General features: G+C 39.8%; 1 protein-coding gene across 1 annotated transcript in view; it reads left to right on the top strand.

Moving 5' to 3' along the window:
• DCT (dopachrome tautomerase) overlaps nucleotides 1–22,706 on the top strand; it is a 41,179-nt gene extending 18,473 nt beyond the window's left edge. The window contains exons 7-8 of the mRNA XM_037799907.1: nucleotides 18,853–19,054; nucleotides 22,513–22,706. Coding sequence (XP_037655835.1) covers nucleotides 18,853–19,054; nucleotides 22,513–22,706 — 396 coding nt within the window. The remainder of the gene's footprint in view (nucleotides 1–18,852; nucleotides 19,055–22,512) is intronic.
• The last annotated feature ends 363 nt before the right edge of the window (nucleotides 22,707–23,069 follow it).

Consider the following 23,069-nt stretch of genomic DNA (forward strand, 5'->3'; position numbering starts at 1 on the left):
GGTACCTTTGTCTGTTTGTTTCCTTCCCCTATTTTTCTACTCATCCATCCATAAACTAGACAAAGTGGAGTGTGGTCCTTATGGCTTTCCCAATCCCATTGTCACCCCTCATAAGCTACATTTTTATACAACTGTCTTAGAGATTCATGGGTTCTGGGTTGTAGTTTGATAGTTTCAGGTATCCACCACCAGCTACCCCAATTCTTTGGAACCTAAAAAGGGTTGTCTAAAGTGTGCGTAGGAGTGCCCACCAGAGTGACCTCTCGGCTCCTTTTGGAATCTCTCTGCCACTGAAGCTTATTTCATTTCCTTTCACATCCCCCTTTTGGTCAAGAAGATGTTCTCCATCCCACGATGCCGGGTCTACATTCCTCCCCGGGAGTCATATTCCACGTTGCCAGGGAGATTCACTCCCCTGGGTGTCTGATCCCACGTAGGGGGGAGGGCAGTGATTTCACCTTTCAAGTTGGCTTAGCCAGAGAGAGAGGGCCACATCTGAGCAACAAAGAGGCATTCGGGAGGAGGCTCTTAGGCACAACCATAGGGAGGCCTAGCCTCTCCTTTGCAGCAACCGTCTTCCCAAGGGTAAAACTTATGGTAGAGGGCTCAACCCATCAAACCACCAGTCCGCTATGTCTGTGGTCATGTTAGCAACCATCGAGGTGGGGTAGGCAAATACCCCTGCATTCTCCAGAGGCTCCTCAAGAGGGCACTACATCTTTTTTTCCTTGTTTTTCTTTTTTTTTTTTTTAACTTTCCCTTCTTTTTTAAATCAACTGTATGAAAAAAAAAGTTAAAAAGAAAACAAACATACAATAAAAGAACATTTCAAAGAGACCATAACAAGGGAGTAAGAAAAATACAACTAACCAAAGATAACTGCTTAACTTCCAACATGTTCCTACTTTACCCCAAGAAAGTTACCTAATATAGCAACATTTCTGTGAACTTGCTCCTACTATATCCATCAGAAATTAACAGACCATAGTCATTCCTGGGCATCCCCAGAACGTTAAATAGCTTATCTGTTCTTCTTGGATTATTGTTCCCCCTTCCTTAATTGCTCTCTATTGCTAGTTCCCCTGCATTCTACATTATAAACCATTTGTTTTACATTTTTCAAAGTTCACATTAGTGGTAGCATATAATATTTCTCTTTTTGTGCCTGGCTTATTTCGCTCAGCATTATGTCTTCAAGGTTCATCCATGTTGTCATATGTTTCACGAGATCGTTCCTTCTTACTGCCGCGTAGTATTCCATCGTGTGTATATACCAGATTTTATTTATCCACTCATCTGTTGAAGGACATTTGGGTTGTTTCCATCTCTTGGCAATTGTGAATAATGCTGCTATGAACATTGGCGTGCAGATATCTGTTCGTGTCACCGCTTTCCGACCTTCCGGGTATATACCGAGAAGTGCAATCGCTGGATCGAATGGTAACTCTATATCTAGTTTTCTAAGGAACTGCCAGACTGACTTCCAGAGTGGCTGAACCATTATACAGTCCCACCAACAATGAATAAGAGTTCCAATTTCTCCACATCCCCTCCAGCATTTGTAGTTTCCTGTTTGTTTAATGGCAGCCATTCTAACCGGTGTTAGATGGTATCTCATTGTGGTCTTAATTTGCATCTCTCTAATAGCTAGTGAAGCTGAACATTTTTTCATGTGTTTCTTGGCCATTTGTATTTCCTCTTCAGAGAACTGTCTTTTCATATCTTTGCCCATTTTATAATTGGGCCGTCTGTACTATTGTCATTGAGTTGTAGGATTTCTTTATATATGCAAGATATCAGTCTTTTGTCAGATACACGGTTTCCAAAAATTTTTTCCCATTGAGTTGGCTGCCTCTTTACCTTTTTGAGAAATTCCTTTGAGGTGCAGAAACTTCTAAGCTTGAGTAGTTCCCATTTATCTATTTTCTCTTTTGTTGCTTGTGCTTTGGGTGTAAAGTCTAGGAAGTGGCCGCCTAATACAAGGTCTTGAAGATGTTTTCCTACATTATCTTCTAGGAGTTTTATGGTACTTTCTTTTATATTGAGATCTTTGGTCCATTTTGAGTTAATTTTTGTGTAGGGGGTGAGGTAGGGGTCCTCTTTCATTCTTTTGGATATGGATATCCAACTCTCCCAGCCCCATTTGTTGAAAAGACCATTATGACTCAGTTCAGTGACTTTGGGGGCCTTATCAAAGATCAGTCGGCCATAGATCTGAGGGTCTATCTCTGAATTCTCAATTCGATTCCATTGATCTATATGTCTATCTTTGTGCCAGTACCATGCTGTTTTGGCAACTGTGGCTTTATAATAAGCTTCAGAGTCAGGGAGTGTAAGTCCTCCCACTTCGCTTTTCTTTTTTAGAGTGTCTTTAGCAATTCGAGGCATCTTCCCTTTCCAAATAAATTTGATAACTAGCTTTCCAAGTCTGCAAAGTAGGTTGTTGGAATTTTGATTGGGATTGCATTGAATCTGTAGATGAGTTTGGGTAGAATTGACATCTTAATGACATTTAGCCTTCCTATCCATGAACATGGAATATTTTTCCATCTTTTAAGGTCCCCTTCTATTTCTTTTAGTAGAGTTATGTAGTTTTCTTTGTATAGGTCTTTTACATCTTTGGTTAAGTTTATTCCTAGGTACTTGATTTTTTTAGTTGCTATTGAAAATGGTATCTTTTTCTTGAGTGTCTCTTCAGTTTGTTCATTTCTAGCATATAGAAACATTACTGACTTACGTGCATTAATCTTGTATCCCGCTACTTTGCTAAATTTGTTTATTAGCTCTAGTAGCTGTATCATCGATTTCTCAGGGTTTTCTAGATATAAGATCATATCATCTGCAAACAATGACAGTTTTACTTCTTCTTTTCCAATTTGGATGCCTTTTATTTCTTTGTCTTGCCGGATTGCCCTGACTAGCACTTCCAGCACAATGTTGAATAACAGTGGTGACAGCGGGCATCCTTGTCTTGTTCCTGATCTTAGAGGGAAGGCTTTCAGTCTCTCACCATTGAGTACTATGCTGGCTGCGGGTTTTTCATATATGCTCTTTATCATGTTGAGGAAGTTTCCTTCAATTCCTACCTTTTGAAGTGTTTTTATCAAAAAGGGATGTTGGATTTTGTCAAATGCTTTTTCAGCTTCTATTGAGATGATCAAATGATTTTTCCCTTTTGACTTGTTAATGTGTTGTAATACATTGATTGATTTTCTTATGTTGAACCATCCTTGCATGCCTGGAATGAACCCCACTTGGTCATGGTGTATGATTTTTTTAATGTGTCTTTGGATTCGATTTGCAAGTATTTTGTTGAGGAGTTTTGCATCTATATTCATTAGGGAGATCAGCCGGTAGTTTTCTTTTTGTAGCATCTTTGCCTGGTTTTGGTATTAGATTGATGTTAGCTTCATAAAATGAGTTAGGTAGTGTTCCATTTTCTTCAATGTTTTGAAAGAGTTTGAGTAAGATTGGTGTCAGTTCTTTCTGGAAAGTTTGGTAGAATTCCCCTGTGAAGCCATCTGGCCCTGGGCATTTATTTGTGGGAAGATTTTTGATGATTGATTGGATCTCTTTGCTTGTGATGGGTTGGTTGAGGTCTTCTATTTCTTCTCTGGTCAGTCTAGGTTGTTCATATGTTTCCAGGAAATTGTCCAATTCTTCTACATTATCCAGTTTGTTGCCATACAGTTGTTCATAATATCCTCTTATAATTTTTTTAATTTCTTCAGGATCTGCAGTTATGTCACCTTTTTCATTCATTATTTTGTTTATATGGGTCTTCTCTCTTTTTGATTTTGTCAGTCTAGCTAGGGTCTTGTCAATCTTGTTGATCTTCTCAAAGAACCAACTTTTGGTGATATTTATCCTCTCTATTGTTTTTTTGTTCTCTATGTCATTTATTTCTGCTTTAATCCTTGTTATTTCTTTTCTTCTACTTGGTTTAGGATTGGTTTGCTGTTCATTTTCTAGCTTCTTCAGTTGATCCATTAGTTCTTGGATTTTGGCTCTTTCTTCCTTTTTAATACATGCGTTTAATGCTATAAATTTCCCCCTCAGCACTGCTTTTGCTGCATCCCATAGGTTTTGGTATGTTGTGTTCTCATTTTCATTTGTCTCTATATATTTAGCAATTTCTCTTGCTATTTCTTCTTTAACCCACTGATTGTTTAGGAGTGTGTTGTTTAACCTCCAGGTATTTGTGAATTTTCTAAGTCTCTGATGGTTATTGACTTCTGATTGTATTCCATTGTGGTCAGAGAATGTGCTTTGAATAATTTCAATCTTTTTAAATTTATTGAGGCTTGTTTTATGTCCCAGCATATGATCTATTCTGGAAAAAGTTCCGTGAGCACTAGAAAAGTATGTGTATCCTGGTGATTTGGGATGTAATGTCCTGTAGATGTCTGTTAAATCTAATTCATTTATCAGATTGTTTAGGTTTTCAATTTCCTTATTGGTCTTCTGTCTGGTTGATCTATCTATAGGAGAGAGTGATGTGTTGAAGTCTCCCACAATTATTGTGGAAACATCAATTGCTTCCTTTAGTTTTGCCAGTGTTTCTCTCATGTATTTTGTGGCACCTTGATTGGGTGCATAGGCATTTACGATTGTTATTTCTTCTTGTTGAATTGCCCCTTTTATTAGTATGTAGTGGCCTTCTTTGTCTCTCAAAACATCCCTGTATTTGAAGTCTATTTTATCTGAGATTAATATTGCTACACCTGCTTTCTTTTGGCTGTAGCTTGCATGAAATATTTTTTTCCATCCTTTCACTTTCAGTTTCTTTGTGTCCCTGTGTCTAAGATGAGTCTCTTGTATGCAACATATTGATGGTTCATTTTTTTTGATCCATTTTGCGAATCTATATCTTTTAATTGGGGAGTTTAATCCATTTACATTCAACGTTATAACCATGAAGGCATTTCTTGAATCAGCCATCTTATCCTTTGGTTTATGTTTGTCATATTTTTCCCCTTTGTCTATTAATATCCTTTATTGTACCCATACCGAATCTCTTTAGTACTGAACCTTTCTTCAAGTCTCTCTGTCCTTTCTTTGTTTCTCTGTCTGTAGGGCTCCCTTTAGTATCTCCAGTAGGGCAGGTCTCTTGTTAGCAAATTCTCTCAGCATTTCTTTGTCTGTGAAAAATTTAAGCTCTCCCTCAAATTTGAAGGAGGGCTTTGCTGGATAAAGTATTTTTGGCTGGAAATTTTTGTCAGTCAAAATTTTAAATATATCGTGCCACTGCCTTCTTGCCTCCATGGTGGCTGCTGAGTAATCACTACTTAGTCTTATGCTGTTTCCTTTGTATGTGGTCAATTGCTTTTCTCTTGCTGCTTTCAGAACTTGCTCCTTCTCTTCTGTGTTTGACAGTGTGATCAGTATATGTCTCAGAGTGGGTTTATTTGGATTTATTCTATTTGGAGTTCGCTGAGCATTTATGATTTGTATATTTATGTTGTTTAGAAGATTTGGGAAGTTTTCCCCAACAATTTCTTTGAATACTCTTCCTAGACCTTTATGCTTTTCTTCCCCTTCTGGGACACCAATGAGTCTTATATTTGGACGTTTCATATTATCTATCATATCCCTGAGGTCCATTTCGATTTTTTCAATTTTTTTCCCCATTCTTTCTTTTATGCTTTCATTTTCCATTCTGTCATCTTCCAGGTCACTGATTCGTTGTTCAACTTCCTCTAGTCTTGTACTATGAGTGTCCAGAATCTTTTTAATTTGGTCAACAGTTTCTTTAATTTCCATAAGATCATCCATTTTTTTATTTAGTCTTGCAATGTCTTCTTTATGCTCTTCTAGGGTCTTCTTGATTTCCTTTGTATCCTGTACTATGGTCTCATTGTTCATCTTTAGTTCTTTGAGTAGCTGCTCTGGGTGCTGTATCTCTTCTGATTTTTTGATTTGGGTGCTTGGGCTTGGGTTATCCATATCGTCTGGTTTTTTCATATGCTTTATAATTTTCTGTTGTTTTTGGCCTCGTGGCATTTGCTGAACTTGATAGGGTTCTTTTAGGATTTGTAGACCAATTGAAGTCCTTATCTCTAATTTATCAGATCTACAGCTTCGTGGAGTACACTTTCTCTAACTAACCAGCAGGTGGCGTCCACGAGCCACCTGTTCTCCACAAGCCAGTTCTCCCCTGCTTAGCCTTTTTGGTGAGTGGGGGAGTGAGTCTTGTGGTGTCCAATTGGTGTACCAAGCTTGCGTGTGTAGTTAGTGTTGCCTGCCCTGTATATGGGGCGTGTTTCTGGGCAGTCAGGGAGGTGGGGTGGCCCTAACAATCAAATCTCCCTGGTGATCCTAGAGTTTTAAAGCTGCTGCAATAGTCTAATCCTTCAGTTCAGTCCTGCCACAGTTTGTCTCTGCCTCTGACCCACAAGTCCTTGGTGTTGGCGTATGGCTCCTGAGACTTGCAAGTGGGCCCCTCTTCCAGGCTGTGCACCCGGGGTCCTCTGTTGAGGGATGACTGTGCTATGTCACAGGTGAGTGCCGTCCCCCCAGGGCAGTTCTGGGCTGCTGGGCTGTGTAGGGAGGCTCCCAGTCTGCTGAAATGATGGGTGAATGGGGCTTTGTTAATTCACACTGCTCCACTTTCCCAACTCTGGGACAATCAGCTGAGGTTGCAGGGAAGGCTAATGTCCACGCCCAGTTTTGTGGTGTGTGCCTGTTATTTGAAGCACTTCTGTCACACTGGATTGTCTGGGGCAGCTCTGGGCTATGGGGCTGGCGATGGGCAGGAGTGTTTCCTGTCCACCAGGATGATGGCTGTGAGCGGACACCCCCCTTTTCTTGGGAAGTTGTGGTGTTTAGTGAATTTTCTCAGCCACTGGATTATTGCCTTTTGTCCCAGAGCTCTCTTAGTTCTGCTCTTGACTTGACCTGCCCAAATTGCAAGTCTTTGAATCTTTCTGTATTGGGCTTCTTAGAGTAATTGTTTTAGAAAAAGAAAAAAGGATTAAAAAAAAAAAAAAACAAAGGGCCCTCCTCAGAGATCTAATGGGTTATTGAAATGCTAAGAGAGAAAGCAACCAGGGCATTAAGGAAAGGTCCACAGGGCAGAGAGATCAGCTTTTCTTCGGGATTTGCATATGCGCCTCAGGGCCTGAGCTCTGCCCTTCCCCTTTCTATGTTCACCAGAACTCCAAAAATCCTCCGCTTTTATTTTGGAGTTTTTCTTGTTGTTTTTTTTCTATGCCTGTCTCCTCTCTGCTGGGCTGGCTGCTCTCGGATTCTCTGGTGTCTGGTCTCAGTCTATCTATGGTTGGAGTTTGGATCAGTAGAATGAGTTTCCGATAAGGGCTGCCCCTGCAGTTCTCCCTTTTCCTTCCCGGAGCTGACAGCCCCTCCTCCCACGGGACTGAGCCTGGCAGGGACAGGCGCGGGTCCCCTGGCCGCAAAAACTTACAGATTTCGCTGATCTCAGCAGTTCCACGTTTTCATGAGTGTTATATGAAGTATGCCCAAAGTCAGATTGCTCTGTGGTGTCTAGTCCACGCAGTTCCTGGCTTTCTACCTACTTTCCTGGAGGTGTAACTAAAACATACAGCTCACCAGTCTGCCATCTTGCCCCGCCTCCTATATATATTTTATAAATATACAAGCAAATATGTTTATATATTTCTCCCCAAATGGTGGCATACCATAGACACTTCTGTATTTTGCTTTTTTCACTTATTCTAAATCACTCCACATCAGTTCATAAAGGACTTTCTCAATCCTTTTTTATAGCCACATTATATTCCATTGTATGTGTTTATCCCCCAATTTTTAGCCAGTCTTTCCTACTGATGAGCATTTTGGTGGTTTCTAATCTTTTGCTTTATACACAATGCTGCAATAAATAAACTTGAACATGGAGCATAAGCAGAGAGAACAGAATCACTGGGTTAAAGGGCAAATAAATGCATTCGCAATTTTTCTAAATATTCCTAAATTTCCCTCAGTAAGGTTTAACCAAATTACTCTCTCACCAGCTATGTATCAGAGTGACAATCTCCCCACTCCCTCTCATTAATTATACTTTATCATTAATCACACATTTATTGTGTTTGCCTACCTGATATTGAAAATGATAGTTCAGTAAGTTTTATTTGTGTTTCTCTGCATATGAGTGAGGTTCAGCACTTTTTCATATGTAACATCTCTTTGCATTTCCTTTTGTGTTCTGTTTGTTCATTTAGCATATTGACTTCTGGACAAAGGAAAAGAACACTAACTTTTCAAAAGGGTAGAATTAGTGAAAGTGACCTGTTCGCTATGAAAATCAGTAACAAAATATTTTAGTTTTTTTTGCAATTTAATGATCTGTTCCTATAAAAATTTGTTCCTTGAGTTTCTCTAGCTCATGGAAGTTAGTGTGATCATTGACATCATATCCAATTGTCCAAAACTGTGACTAGAACATAGTAGATGTTCATTAAATTTTTGTTAGGAGAATGTTGTATTATCGAGCACCTATTATGTGCCAGTCCTTGCCTACATATTTGCAAGCTTAATTTTTCAACTTTGCAAAGCTCTATATGGTAAACTATTATCTTCATTTTAAGGATGGGGAAAATAAAGTTCAGAAAGACTAAGAAACTTGCCCAAGAACACAACAACCAGTAAGTGGCCAAGCAGGGATCTTAAGAATAAGTTTTTACTCAAAAATTTCCCCATGTCAAATTTTCTAGCTATAGATATTTTGCCTTTTTTTTCAGTTTAGAAAATTCTTAATGTGATTCTTTCAAAACTGCTTTCATTATAACTGAGGAAATTTAGTCTTGTTAGATCATGTCAATAGGAATTAACACTAATTGTTGAAGGACAGGTCTGAATAATTTGGCCTGGCTTTTGAAAAGATAGGTCCATTGGTTTTATCATGAGTATTTATTCCTGTTTTTAAAATTCCACATTTACTTATTTGAAGTATAATTTTTAAATAACCAATTTGTGGTCACTAGTTCCTAAGTAGCATAACATCTTGGTGAGCTTTATAAGAGCTGAGATACCGGAAAGAATGGCTGACTTCCTGCTTGGGCTGGATCTCCCAAGGAGGCAGGGTTTCTATGGGCTCCACTGGGGGCGCTGTTTGGTTTTTCAACTTGGCAGGTGTTGAATGGCACCTGAGGGGGTTCTTTTCAACTCTAGACTTTATAAGGAAACAAACTCATTGAGAAGGATTAAACCTACAATAAATGATGAACTATATACACTTCATTATTGATGGCATTACATATAATGACAAACCACAATTTATATACAAATCTAAGATGGTTCTAGCATTGATTTGAGTTCCTCTCTCTTAGAACTTTGGCAATTTCTTAGCCAGGAGTGGCCTGGGAATATCTCAGTTCTTATCTAGAATCTCTTATAACATCACCCTGGTTCTCTCTTTTCAACCTGTATTATCTGCTTATGATGCATGTTGAGCTGATGGTCACTTCTTTTAAAGCTGACAAACAATAGCAGAACCCTCTTCCAGCCCCCTCTGTCTTCATCTATTCAAACCATAATCCTTAAAAGTACAAGCTTTCTTTCTCGGGGGTTTAGTAACTGTACTTCTAATGCTCTTGCTATTTCTTTCTTTCTTTTTTTTTTTTTAATACTCCAATGCATAACACAAATCTCTGCAGATGTGGTGCTATCTGTATGTTATTTCTCCCAAATGCCTGAAAATGTAATGCCTTCTATTTTGTTCTGTCAGTGTGCAATGAGAGGGTGGATAGGAAAGGATAGGGAGAGAGAGTTACAGCAACATGGAAACACAAGCCATTTATGCTGATGGTGAAGTGACATGCCAACGTTGAAGGTTTCTCCCTCCTCCAGTGGCCTCGTTGAAGCTAGGTCTCCTTACCTCCATCCTGCAGACTTAACCTGGATGACTCTTACCTACAGCCTCAACTATAGCATCTCCTGTAACATCTTCTTTGTCTTCTTTCTCTTTTCAAATCCCTTTGCCTCTCTCCAAATGAGGATGCTGGGATCCATCTGGCAGGGCTGATAGCGGGAGCAACAACTGAGGTCTCTCCGTGCCCATTGGTGGCCCTTCCAGGTAGACAGCCTCAGCAGTGCCCCTAGTGGACAGGATGGCCTGGCAAAGCAGCCTGAGTTATTTTGGTGGTTGGGATCAGAACACTCTAGCTCCATATCATGAAACTTTCATTAATTTTTTTCTTCTTCCTTTGTGTTTCCTTATCTATTCCTTTCTTCAGATCCATCCAAGGAGATGCTTCCCCCAGTCTTCTGCTGCAATTAGAGTCCTTTCCCTTCTTTCTACTCCTTATCCTTCCCTTTCCAAGGAGAGGGGAACAAAATGGTTTTAGGCACAGGCTTTGGCCGTTAATGCAGCCTAGGGAGGGGCTGGAGGGTGGTTCCTTTGGTTCTAAACTTTACAGGGGACCATTACCATCTCCAGAGATGTTTGTTTTTTTTTAAGTTTGGGGTTTCGCCTCCCACCCTGGTAGAGGGTCTTGTAAAGCTGCAGAGAATGGGCTGTTCTCCAGGGCTCCCAAGTCTGTGTCCATCCTGGGAGCCGGGCCAGCAGCAGGTGGGCAGCCTGAGCTGTCTTGGGCTTGCCTGCCAGCCGGAGTCCTTTCCATGCTCTCTGACCACCTAAGCTGCCTCAGATACTATTGGTTCCTCTCCTTCCTGGAAACCTTCTTTTAAATTTTATTTTAATCCTAAATGTCTGAATGTTTTGCAGTGTCTAGGGCTTTGAGCACCTTGTTCTCCCTTTTGCTTCTTTTTATCCCCCTTCCCTCTCCATGGAGTGATTATGTTGATGACAATGGATGATGTGCATTCTCTTTGCTGTTTTATCTGCGGACATTTCTCTGGGCTTTTTTTTTTCCTTGGTGTATGATTCAACACTGCATTAAAGGAGAGATGTTCTATTGAATAAAAGTGTGGTCTTCTGGGAAGAAAGAAAAAGATATGCATGCTCTTCTGCATTTTATTATGTTTCTTAATGCTTGCCGGCACAATATCTATTGACTGATTGCTTTCTTCCACAAGGGGCATGTAAAAAAATAAACTCACCTAAAAGCCCGAATAATCACATTTTTTTCTATATTGTTACTAAGTTGAAGTTCAGTGTTTTTTCCCTTCCTATACCTATCCTTATTCTGTTGGAACAAAATAGAATAAGTTTATATACCAAAATTTGGAGTCACATTTCTGAAGCACTCAATTTTTATTACCAAAAAACAGCTTTGTGTCTCTATAGCAGAGATAAGGGCAAGAGTATAGTTTCACTTTACTTTTGCTTTTATTTCTTACCCTCAAATTACATTTGGCCTTTACTGGTATATTAACTGAGCTCATTTTCAACTTGTGTCTAACAAAGACACCGTTAGTTTCTAGAGAGCAGTTCAAGGCTTCTTATTCAGGGACAATGCCCACGATTTTAATGAAAGTACCTGTGCTATGTGTTGCACTTCTTCCATTTCTATCCTGTGGATTGATAATTGCTTGCAGCATTTTGTTTATTGCATTCTTTACATCTTCTTGGCACATACGGCCTTTAAAAATTTTTTTTTTATTACATTCTATATACTCTGTATACAGCTCCTGCTGGAGCATTTATTGCACAATATTTTATAACCCTTCTGAGACCTATACTCTCTCACTATTTTTCCCTGTTCTCTTTTCTCTCCAGGTTATGAATTGCTTTGGAGTCTTGCGCCTTCTTAATTATTTACATTTTGCACTGGGTGATTTCTGGTGCTTTTCAAAAGTTCTTTGCCTCTTATAATACTGAATCTGGGTCTTCCTATGTTTTGAGAGTCTCTTGTCTCTTTTTACAATCCCAATTTGATCTCTGACTTCATCTCAGACAGTCTCTAAAAATTCATGATTGGTTTAGGGGGTCACAGGTCAAACCTACTATTTTCCCCCACTTTAAAAATTTGAGGGCATAGCTTCAGCATCAATTTTTCTCTATCTAGTTGGCCCTGAGGGTTTTATTAATAATTGCACTATAGTGTGGTGGTGAAGGGGATGGTAGACTATGTTGATTAAGACTTCAAACTCCACCTGGTTCAGATGCTTGCTCTACCATTTCCCAGCTGTGTGATAGTAGGCGAGTCATATAACCCTTCGCTGCCTTATATTCCTTATTTATATGACAGGATAATAATTGTGTCCACCAAATCAGTTGTTTTGAGGATTAAATACATCATTATTGGTAAAGTCCTAATAAATATTAACTATTTTTTTAAGTACCACGTACTTTTCTAAATGCTTAGCTCCACACTGACTATATGTATAGAATATACGATTTCAGCAACTCTAGCAAGCTCTGTATACCTGTAAAATGCAATTTCCTTCATTCTTCTGTAAGTCCTTGCCTAAAGTTAGAAGTGAAATAATGATAGAGCAATAGTGATAGCAACTATTTAATAAACATCCTGTCCATGAGAGGCCCTGAGATAGGTGCTGTATAGACATTATCTTCTTTTATCTTTCCAACTTCCATGCACAGCATCCACTGTTGATGCTCTCAGGCCCTAGGTGACAGGTCATCAGGTCCGTGGGCAGTGTCCTCATCTCAAACCTCATTGCTGGCCCCCTTTCAGCACTTTGTCCTTTCCTTGGGGATCAGGGTACTGCTTTCCCTCCTGTGCTGGTTTGGATATATTATGTCCCCCCAAAAGCCATATTCTTTAATGCAATTTTGTGGGGGGCAGATTTATTAGTCTTTTGATTAGGGTGTGATCTCTTGATTGAATGTTTCCACGGAGATTTGACCCCACCCATTCAGGGTAGGTCTTGGTTAGTTTACTTGAGTCCTTTAAAGGAAGCTCACACAGAGAGCAGCGGGGAGAGACTTTTTGGAGAGGCTCTTGGGAGTTGACGCTTTGGAGATGCTAGCCCAGAGTTTGCTCTGGAGAAGCTAAGACAGACAAGCCAAGAGACATTTTGGAGAAAGCCATTTTTTTTTTTTTAGAGAACATTTTTCCAAGTTTTATTGTAGCAACATATATACAACACAAAATATCCAATATTAGCCACCTTCAAGTACACATTCATTGGTATTAATTATATTAAAAATATTGTGCAACTATTACCAACATCCGTTATCCAAACATTTCCATCAACTGAAACAGAAACACTGTACATATTAACCAATACCTGTGTTGCCCCCTACCTCCATCCTTTTGCACTTGGTAATCCACTAACACTCTCCATGAAATTTGCTCTATTGCTGCTCTTACCCTGGAAGTAAGATACAGAAACAGTAAGGCAAAGGAGTTTAAGGCAACACTATGTTGCTTCCTACTAATCAATAAGATCTGCAAAGAAAAAATGGGGTTAATGTTGGTTGATTAATATACTTAGGCTACTTCTTCTATTGTTTTTATTCTCTATGTTGTTTAGGGACTATTTGCCTTTGTCTCTCCATATCCAAAGCCCATTGCTCAGAGATGCCCAACTCCACTACAGTGACTGAATTCCTGCTTATAAGATTTTCTGATGCGTGGGAGTATGGAGCCTTGCATGCAGTGCTATTCCTACTGACATACCTGGCAACCCTGAAGGGCAACATTCGCATTGTCACAGTAACCACCCTTGACATGAAACTTCACACCCCCATGTACTTCTTCCTTAGGAATCTATTTTGGCCATGTGCTACATTTCTGTCACTGTACCCAAAGCATGTGTCATCTTCCTGCTTGACAACAGAGTGATCTCCAAGGTTGGATGTGCAGCTCAGATATTCTTTGTTTGGAGAAAGCCATTTTGAAACCAGAACCCCTGAGCAGATGCCAGGCACTTGCCTTCTCAGCTAACAGAGGTTTTCCGGATGCCATTGGCCATTCTTCAGTGGAGGTATCTTCCTGTTGATGCCTTAATTTAGATACTTTTGTGGCCTTAGGACTGTAAAGTTGTAACCAAATAAACTCCCTTTATAAAAGCCAATCCATTTCTGGTATTTTGCATAACGACAGTATTGGCAAACTGGAGCACCTCCCTATGCTGGAGTGAGCATGAGCCTTTGAGGCTGCCCTCAGGCCTTTCCCCTTTGTTCTGGTTATCTCTTGCTGCACAACAAATGACCCCAAAGTGTAGTGGCTTGTGACAGCAACCGTTTCATTATCTCTCACAATTTCTGTGGGTCAGGAATTTGGGAAAGGCTTGGCTGAGCAGTTCTGGCTCAGGATATTACAATCATCCAGTTTCAAGATCTCAACCCTTGATGACAAAGTGGCGGCATTCTAGAAGAGACTGTGGATTAAGAGATATTGTAACTAGCTTTAGAAAATACAATCCAGCATACCCTAGATACCGTTTCCCGTGTATCACTTAGGGTTTGGTTCAGCTGCTTAAAACATAAAACTCAAATTACTGAAGCCTAAACAAAAAAGGAAATGTATTTTTCCATTATGTAAAAGAGCTCTGGTGACTGTAGTCCAAGACTGGTAGGGCATCTCCATCTCCATAGGCATCAGTAACCCAGGTGCCTTCTGTCTTTCTCCTCTGGTAACTAGCTTCCTTCTTAAGTTTGCCAGCTGGATGTAAGATGGCTGCTGTGTCTCCAGTCATCACATCCATGTTCCAGGGAGCAGAAAGGGACATCTTTTAACTGAGACAGCCCCCTTTAGAGAGCATTCCTCAAAGTTCTACCCAATGACTTCTATTTAAATTTCATGGAATAGGCTATTACCAGAGAAGGTGCAATATGCCAAAACACTTCGCATATTGCTTTACCCAAAATACAAAGGAAGTTACTGGAAGAAGGAAAAATGTATGTTTGGGAAGCCACAAGCAGATTTGCCACCTTCAGACATTTTCACTTTGGGGCGCTGTGCCAGTTTGAATGTATTATGTCTCCCCAAACACCATTATCTTTGATGTAATCTTGTGTGGGCAGATGAATTAGTGTTGATTAGATTGTAATTATTTGAGTGTTTCCATGGAGAAGCAACCCACCCAACTGTGGGTGATGACTCTGATTGGATAGTTTCCATGGAGGTGTGGCCCCACCCATTCAGGGTGGGTCTGAATTAGTTTACTGGAGCACTACATAATTTCAGACAGAGGGACTGAGCTTGCTACAGCCAAGAGGGACGCTTTGGGGAATGCACAGAAGCTGAAAGAGTAGCTTCAGATGAGAGACGTTTTGAAGATAGCCATTGAAAGCAGACTCTTGCTCCGGAGAAGCTAAGAGAGGACAAACACCCCAAGAGCAATTGTGAGTGACATTTTGAAGAGGAGCTGTGGCCTAGAGAGGAACATCCTGGGAGAAAGCCATTCCGAAACCAGAACTTTGGAGCAGACACCAGCCACGTGCCTTCCCAGCTAACAGAGGTTTTCAGGATGCCATTGGCCATCCTCCAGTGAAGGTACCCGATTGGTGATGTATTACCTTGGACACTTTATGGCTTTAAGACTGTAACTGTGTAACCAAATAAACCCCCTTTATAAAAGCCAAGCCATTTCTGGTGTTTTGCATTTGGCAACATTAGCAAACTAGAACAAGTACTATGCTGGAGGCAAGACTTCTCTTTGAGGCTGACAGTCCCCCAGGCTACACCTGGGGAACACAACTTTCCTCTTCTCTGAGAACCTTCCTACCTTATCTGGAGTTCCCAAGACTCTGGGCATGAGACATCTTTTTCAGGGATTGTTCCAGTTTGCTAATGCTGCCATTATGCAAAATACAAGAAATGGATTGGCTTTTATAAAGTGGATTTATTTGGTTACACACTTACAGTCTTAAGGCTATAAAGTGTCCAAAGTAAGGCATCAGCAATTGATACCTTCACTGAAGGGTGGCCAGTGGCATCCGGAAAACCTCTGTTAGCTGGGAAGGCACATGGCTGGCATCTGCTCCTGAGTTCTAGTTTCAGAATGGTTTTCTCCCAGGATGTTCCTCTCTAGTTTCCTCAAAAAAACACTCTTAGTTGTTCTTGGGGTGTTTGTCTTCTCTTAGCTCCTCCAGAGCGAGTCTGTTTTCAAAGGCCGTCTCTAAAACATTGCTCTGTAAGCTGCTGCTCCTCTCTCTGCTCCTGTGCATTCTTCAAAGTGTCCCTCCTGGCTGTAGCAAGCTCACTCCTTCTGTCTGAGCTTATATAGTGCTCTAGTGAACCAATCAAGGCCCATGCTGAATGGAAATTATCTTACTATGTACAGTTCGGTAGGTCGCATCTCCATGGAAACACTCAATCAAAGACTTACAATCTAATCAACACTAATAATGTCTGCCCTCACAAGATTACATCAAAAAACATGGCATTTTGGGGGACATAATACATCCAAACCAGCACAGGGACCTACATTAGTGACTAACTTACCTCCTTCCTTAGATCTGACACCCTCCTCAGAGATAACATTTTCTGAGCTCTACTTGTGGGAAATATTGATCAATTATATTATCATATGTTCTTCCAAAGTTGTTGTTTGTGCAATAAACTCTATGCCTTCCCTCCTTCAGGGCTTAACTTTTGTTACTCAAAGCCAAGATTTTAGAATTCAAAAAATCTTTTCTCTCTCCCAAAGCCCAGGACTTATAATTCATTGTTATGGTTTCTGGATTATTGTCTTTGCTGTGAACTTAAAAATCTATTTGGAAAAAAAAAATACTTTCAGTAAATTACTTGATTTCTTTTTCTACCTCAAATCTAGCCATGTGAGGCAATGCAGGTGGAAAGCTCTCACTGTTACTCAAATAGGGGCTAATAAGTGCAAGTAAGGGTTGGGGGAAGGAACCTTAGGTAAGAGCTGAAAAAGTTATCTACTAAAATAAACACCAGTAATACAAGCCAGAAGGGCATTACAATTAAAGGAGTTGAAAAGTTCAAAAAGCAATGAATTCAGACTGTGGGAAATTTAGAAAGTTGTCTGTTACGGTTTGCTAATGCTGATGTTATGCAAAATACCAGAAATGGATTGACTTTCATAAAGCAGATTTATTCAGTTACAAATTTACAGTTCTAAGGCCATAAAAGTGTCCAAACTAAGGCATCAACAAGAAGATACATTCACTGAAGAACGGCCAATGGTGTCCAGAACACCTCTGTCAGCTGGGAAGGCACATGGCTGACGTGTGCTGGTCCTTTGCTCCTGGGCTACATTTCAAAATGACTTCCTCTAAAATGTCTCTGGGTTTCTCTTAGCTACTCTCTTCCAGCTCCTGTATGTCCTTGCTTCTCTCTCCCAGGAAAAAGCATCTCTCTAAGCATCTGGTGGTCCTCTCTTAGCTCCTCTGGGGCAAACTCTGGGCTTCATCTCTTAGCTTAGCATCTCCAAATGTCCTTCATTCTGAATCTCCAAGCATCTCTAAATGTCTCCAAGCATCAGCAAATGTCTGTGTTGGCTCTTGAGCACTCTTAAGTACTCCAGTGAACCAATTGAGACCCACCCTGAGGGCAGGGTCCACACATCCATGGAAATAATTTAATCAGAGGTTCCACCCTAATCAACAGCCTAATCAGTCTGCCCCACAAGATTGCATCAAAGAACATGACTTTTCTGGGGGACATAATATATCCAAACTGGCACAATGTCTTAGGGCAAGGAGCATTTGACTCATGCCAGAAAACAGAAGAAATCACATTGCAGGATGAGGGAAAAGGGGCTATTTGTGTTGAATTGTACAAGAAAAGCCTGAACCATTTGACTGATTTTTTTAGGAAATGCATATTTTTTAGGAAGCAGTATTGAATGATAAAGGATGTATGAGAATGCAACTGAATGAGGGAAAACTATGCAAATAAGGCTACTTTGCGTGACATGCTGTCATCTGCCAACAGATATGTATTAAGCATTGGATTGCCCAGGTAGCATTTTCAACCTGAGACTTCAAAAGTGAGAAAAACTTATCTGTGACCTGAAGAAGTTAGGGGTCTGTCTGAGGAAGTAGATACATACATAACAAGTTATAGTATAATTTAATAAGTGCTACAATTGGGGTGTGTATAAGGTATAGTATTAACATATGAATGAATTCACTTAACAAATTTTTATTGACGTAAGCTCCCTTTCCACACTCTCCCCATCAGTGACAGGCCCTGTAGTGACAGGTGCTGGGGGTACGGGGGAAAGAAAAGCAGACACTGTTCAGCAACTTGCACTTAGAGTCTAGGGAATGAAAGAAGAATTATTAACTGCTAGGTATAAAGGCCATGCTGAAACTCTCAAATTTATATCCTGTTGCAAAAATAGGGCTATAAATGTGGAAATTTTACTGTTAATATTTGAAAACCTGTAATAATTGCTGTTATTTGAAAGGGACTTTAACCGTTTTCGAGAGAAAATAAGAAAGAGCAGTATGCACATTACAACATGTTAGACTTTCTTGTGCTGGTATAACACTAAGAATTCAGAGTGAGAAGGTTATAAAATGAGCAAATAGAAGGGTGTTCCTAGTGAGGAAAATCTGAAAACCTGTTTTGGAGATTTCCTTTTCTTTTTTCTTTCTTTCTTTCTTTTTTTTTTTAACTGTCCTTTTCTATTATAATAATGGTAAACACAACCACTTCTTTCTCTGCTATTAATATCAAACAGTCTGAATACTGACTCAAATATATATCTCATCATACTTGCCTTTTCTCTGAAATTATTAAGTTAACACATATTTGCTGATGGCCTAAAATGTGTCCAGACCAGTGTTGAATCTACAGCATGAGCTTTCATTTGTGCACTTGACAAAGGGATTCCAGTCCTGTTTGGAATGCTATTTATTCATTCTTGAAAACTCAACTAAAAACGCCAGGAGATGTGTCCTTAGGGCTAGATTGGGTATAAAAAAGTTCTTCATGTCTAGAAGAACACCATCCCACTTACAGAAAGCTTGGGATTCTGATGGGAGCAGTTCAATCAATGTTAACATGATGCTTGACTGTCTTGCAGGTTCTTCATTCTTTTACGGATGCCATTTTTGATGAGTGGATGAGAAGGTTTAAGCCTCCTGTGGATGCCTGGCCTTGGGAGCTGGCACCCATTGGTCACAATCGGATGTATAACATGGTTCCTTTCTTCCCCCCAGTGACTAATGAGGAACTCTTTTTAACTGCAGACCAACTTGGTTACAGCTATGCAATTGACCTGCCAGGTAACTAATACAACTTCTAGATGGGCTGATTCATTCATCCTCTAAAGGAGCTTGCTTGCTTGCTTCTTTCTTGCTTTCTGTTTTTTATAATGTAAACCAAGACCTTTAATTGAAGCACCCAAGGCCAGTTTTATTTCTTGCCATTTTCTAGAATATATGTGTATAGTTATATTCATATGTCATCTTGGCCAGCTTATGGTGTCCACTCGTTTGGTCAAGCAAGCTCTGGCCTGATTGTTACTATGAAGATATTGGTGGATTTAAGTATCTACAGCTGTTTACATCTGCAATTAATAAAGGAGATTGCCTGAATCAATGAGAGGAGTCTCATCCAATCAGCTAAGGCCTTAAAGGGAGAACTGATGAGTTAGAAAGAAGAATTTCTCTCTCTACTTTAGCCAGTCAGTTTCTCCTATGGAATTCATGGAGACCGTCATTGAAACCTTCATTGGGGTTCCTAACTTGCAGCCTGCCCTATGGAATTCGTATTTGCTAATCCTCACAGTTGAGTGAGCCAATTCCTATTGTCTTAATATTTACAGATACACTTGCCTCAAGCACAAAATTTAAGGGAGATGCCAAAAAACCTCAGTAATTAAGATGTCATAATATAATGAAATATTTTTAAAAAACAAAGTTAGGACCAAAAATACATGATGAATCAACTCTCAAAATTGTACATAAAGACAGACAAGTGCTATTTGTTTTATACCCTTGCATTATTGTGCAACTGGATCAGTCGCTTCCAATCAGCCTGCATGTCCCCCACTTGGGTGGGTTTATGGGGTTTGTTGGGGATTGAATCATGTCCACCATAAAAGGCATATTTAGGTCCTAAACCCCTGGTCCTGTGGGTTGACCATTTGTAAACAGACTTTTAAAGTTGTTATTAGTTTAGATGTGCCCAAACTGAATGAGGTTGGGCCTAAATCCAGTAAAGCTGAAGTCCTAATAAACCAAGGAAATTGGACACAGAAAGAGAAGCCATAGGGAACAGATGGAAATTGGAAGTCAACCGAACCCAGAAAAGAAAGAAAAAGATGGCTGCCATGTGTATTGCCATGAGACAGAAAAGCCAAGGAACCCTAGAGATTACTGGCCAGTCTGAAGATTCCGACCCAAAAGGAAGCAAGCCTTTTGGCCTTTGAAACTGTGAGACAGTAAATTCCTGTTGTCAAGACAATACATCATATGGTATTTGTTTTAGCAGCTAGGAAACTCAAACAGGGTTGATAATGGCCTGAGAACAGGTTGGGCTCCACGGGGCTTTTTTACTGTACAGCTTTTGTTAACTTTTCCCACTGGCTCAAAATACAGGCAGATGAAGCCCAGGTAAAGATGTGCAGAGGTTGTCTATGGTGACAGCCCAGTGCCACAGGGTGCAGAATTTCCTTCAGAGGGCTGAGTTTTGGGCATTTGCAGCACACTGATCTTCCAGAAGAATCAGGAGACATTCAGATCCAGGCCCAGGTACTCAGGTAGAAGACCCAGCCATGTAATAGCATTTTGAGCTAAAAATGAGATCGGGCCATAAAGTCATGAGACAGATATTTTTGGCTGGCACCTTAGCAATAAATGAAGACAGTCCCAGATCAGAAGTTCAAAAATTGTCTTTGGCAGCAATGATATCATTGGAATCAATGTGTAATAAATACGTATATCTAGGTTTCTAAATTTATGTATGTTTGTTCATGTTCATGTTTCATAAAAGCTCAGTCTTGTTGCTTCATAGCTGTAACTGTTTTCTCTTTGCCCAAGCTCCAATTTGGCTCCACACAGCATTTAAAGAATCTCAGAGTTGGTTGAGAAAGGAAAAGTAGAACAATAAAAAACATCTTAATACAATAAGCTGAACAACACACAGGCTATCTGCTGGTGGCTTTCCCCATTTGTGTCTTTTTCATCTTCCTTAAGTCTCAGTCGACAAAGCAATTAGCAATACTTTTCAGCTTATGTTTCTCTCTCTGACTCTATCCAGGCCATGGTAACAGTCCCTGGCTTTTCCTTCTAGTTCTGCTTCTGTTACTGCTGGTTCTCCTTACTGATTTGAAGTTTCTTTTCTTTGGGCAGTTGAGGACATATCTTTTAAACTTTGTTCTCTCTCTTTGCTGTCTGGGATTACTAATAAGTTTGGAATGTGCTTCATGAGCATGCATCACTATCCTTGGATCTCAAGTAACAAGTATATACCGAGGGCCCAAACATGCCCAGAATGTGTTAACTCATTGGAAGATACAAACTAACATTCATCTAATGATCTGACAAAGACATTTTCAATCCTGCCTGGGGAGATATAACTGTAATGAAGGTTGAAGAACGGAGTGAGGGATTTGGGAAGGGCTTCTTAAAGGAGGTGAATTTCATATAGGTGAGGGGAGATGAAAGGAGTGTTTTAGATGGAAGAAGGGTGGAGAACAGAACAGTCAAAAGCACACTTGGTCCATATGGAAGACTGGGAGATGATAGCCTGCTTAGAGTGGAAAGCTTGTGTAGAGTATGGGACTGAAGGTTGGATCTGATTACGGAGGGCCTTAAAAGTAGGCAGAGGAGTTTGGACAATAACAAAAGGCAATCATTTTTGATCCCTCAGCAAAGAAATGGCAGAATAAATAAATTCTTAAAATGTTTTAAGAAGATGAGACTGGTAATAGTTGCTTTGGGATTGTAGTCGGGGCACATAAAAATTTTTCTTGGAAGACGTCCATCAGGAAGGGTGAGGTATTGGAGAAAAAGGACTAGAAGGAGAATCTTACTTTTAGAGGAATATGGGTTATTGAACAAGATCCCAGTTCAGAGGCACTGAATTTAAGAACATCTGGCCAAAGAAAAGAAATGTTAAATAGACACAAATTAAATTAAAAAAATCCACTTATTTTGTGGCAGAGCGCTTATAAAATATATTGAGTAGAGGATTGGATTTATCATGTGGAAGTTTCATAACTATTTAAAAGGGTACAAATATCATCTCCTCCTGTTATTGAATGTCTCCTGTTATAAGAGCCAATCTGATGTCTCATAAGCATTTATCACCCTATAAAAAATTAGAGACCATAGCAGGTTTTTCTCTGCCTCAGGGTTGTATATTTTGCAGTTCCCCAGATACCATTTTAGCATGCACTTTTACAAATGAGTTTCTAACACACAAAAGTAGTTATATACTTCCTCAGAGGGTTTATTCTGTGTAAGTATTTATTGTAAGAAAAATTTTTAAATGCAATATAAGCTGTATTTAAATAATGGAATGCCATTTCCAACCCCCTCCAGAAAAAACAGTTGTGGATATGATAAATAGTTGGTGAGGAAGGAGCAGATAAATTTTATTCTAGCAAGAGTAGTTTTGCTTTATCAACAACAAAAAATGCATGTGAAAGGCAAATTAGTTTATTCTTTCCTTACATCAGAGCATTCAACTGGTGAGAACTGTGATCGCAGATTCTTCTCTTCTGTTTTAATTTCAGTCGAAGAAACCCCAGGTTGGAGCACAGTCTTCCCAGTGGTTATGGGTGTGCTAGTGGTTTTGGTAGGTCTTTTTGCCCTGCTGGTTTTTCGTCACTATAGAAGACTTCAGAAAGGATATACACCCCTGATGGAAACACATTTAAGCAACAAGAGATATACAGAAGAAATCCAGGGTGTTCTTGGCTTACCTTAAAGAAGAGGCTGCCCACGCTGAGTTCTGACCCCGATAATGAACCAACTAATCTTCACAATTATTCCTTTAGGTTAAGATCTTTGGCAAATATTCTACTATGGTGGTGATCACTAATATAGAATACGCTTAGCTGTAGTTTCCTGTTTGTTTAACAAACTCAAGCTATTTCTATCATCAAATAAAGATAGTGACAATTTGTGGTATCTGAAAATAAGTCTTCATATTGATTCAACTTCCCAGGGTTCTGAGAGCACCAAGAAATTGATGGGGTGAATTCATTTAAATTTGCAGGTCAGTGTAATTTGAGACCTGGACAAGATAATAGTTCAATCTCACTTAGCTTGTGTCTTCATTTATAACGGA

This window comes from Choloepus didactylus, chromosome 12 (assembly GCF_015220235.1).
Source record: "Choloepus didactylus isolate mChoDid1 chromosome 12, mChoDid1.pri, whole genome shotgun sequence".
NCBI classification, from domain to species: domain Eukaryota; kingdom Metazoa; phylum Chordata; class Mammalia; order Pilosa; family Megalonychidae; genus Choloepus; species Choloepus didactylus.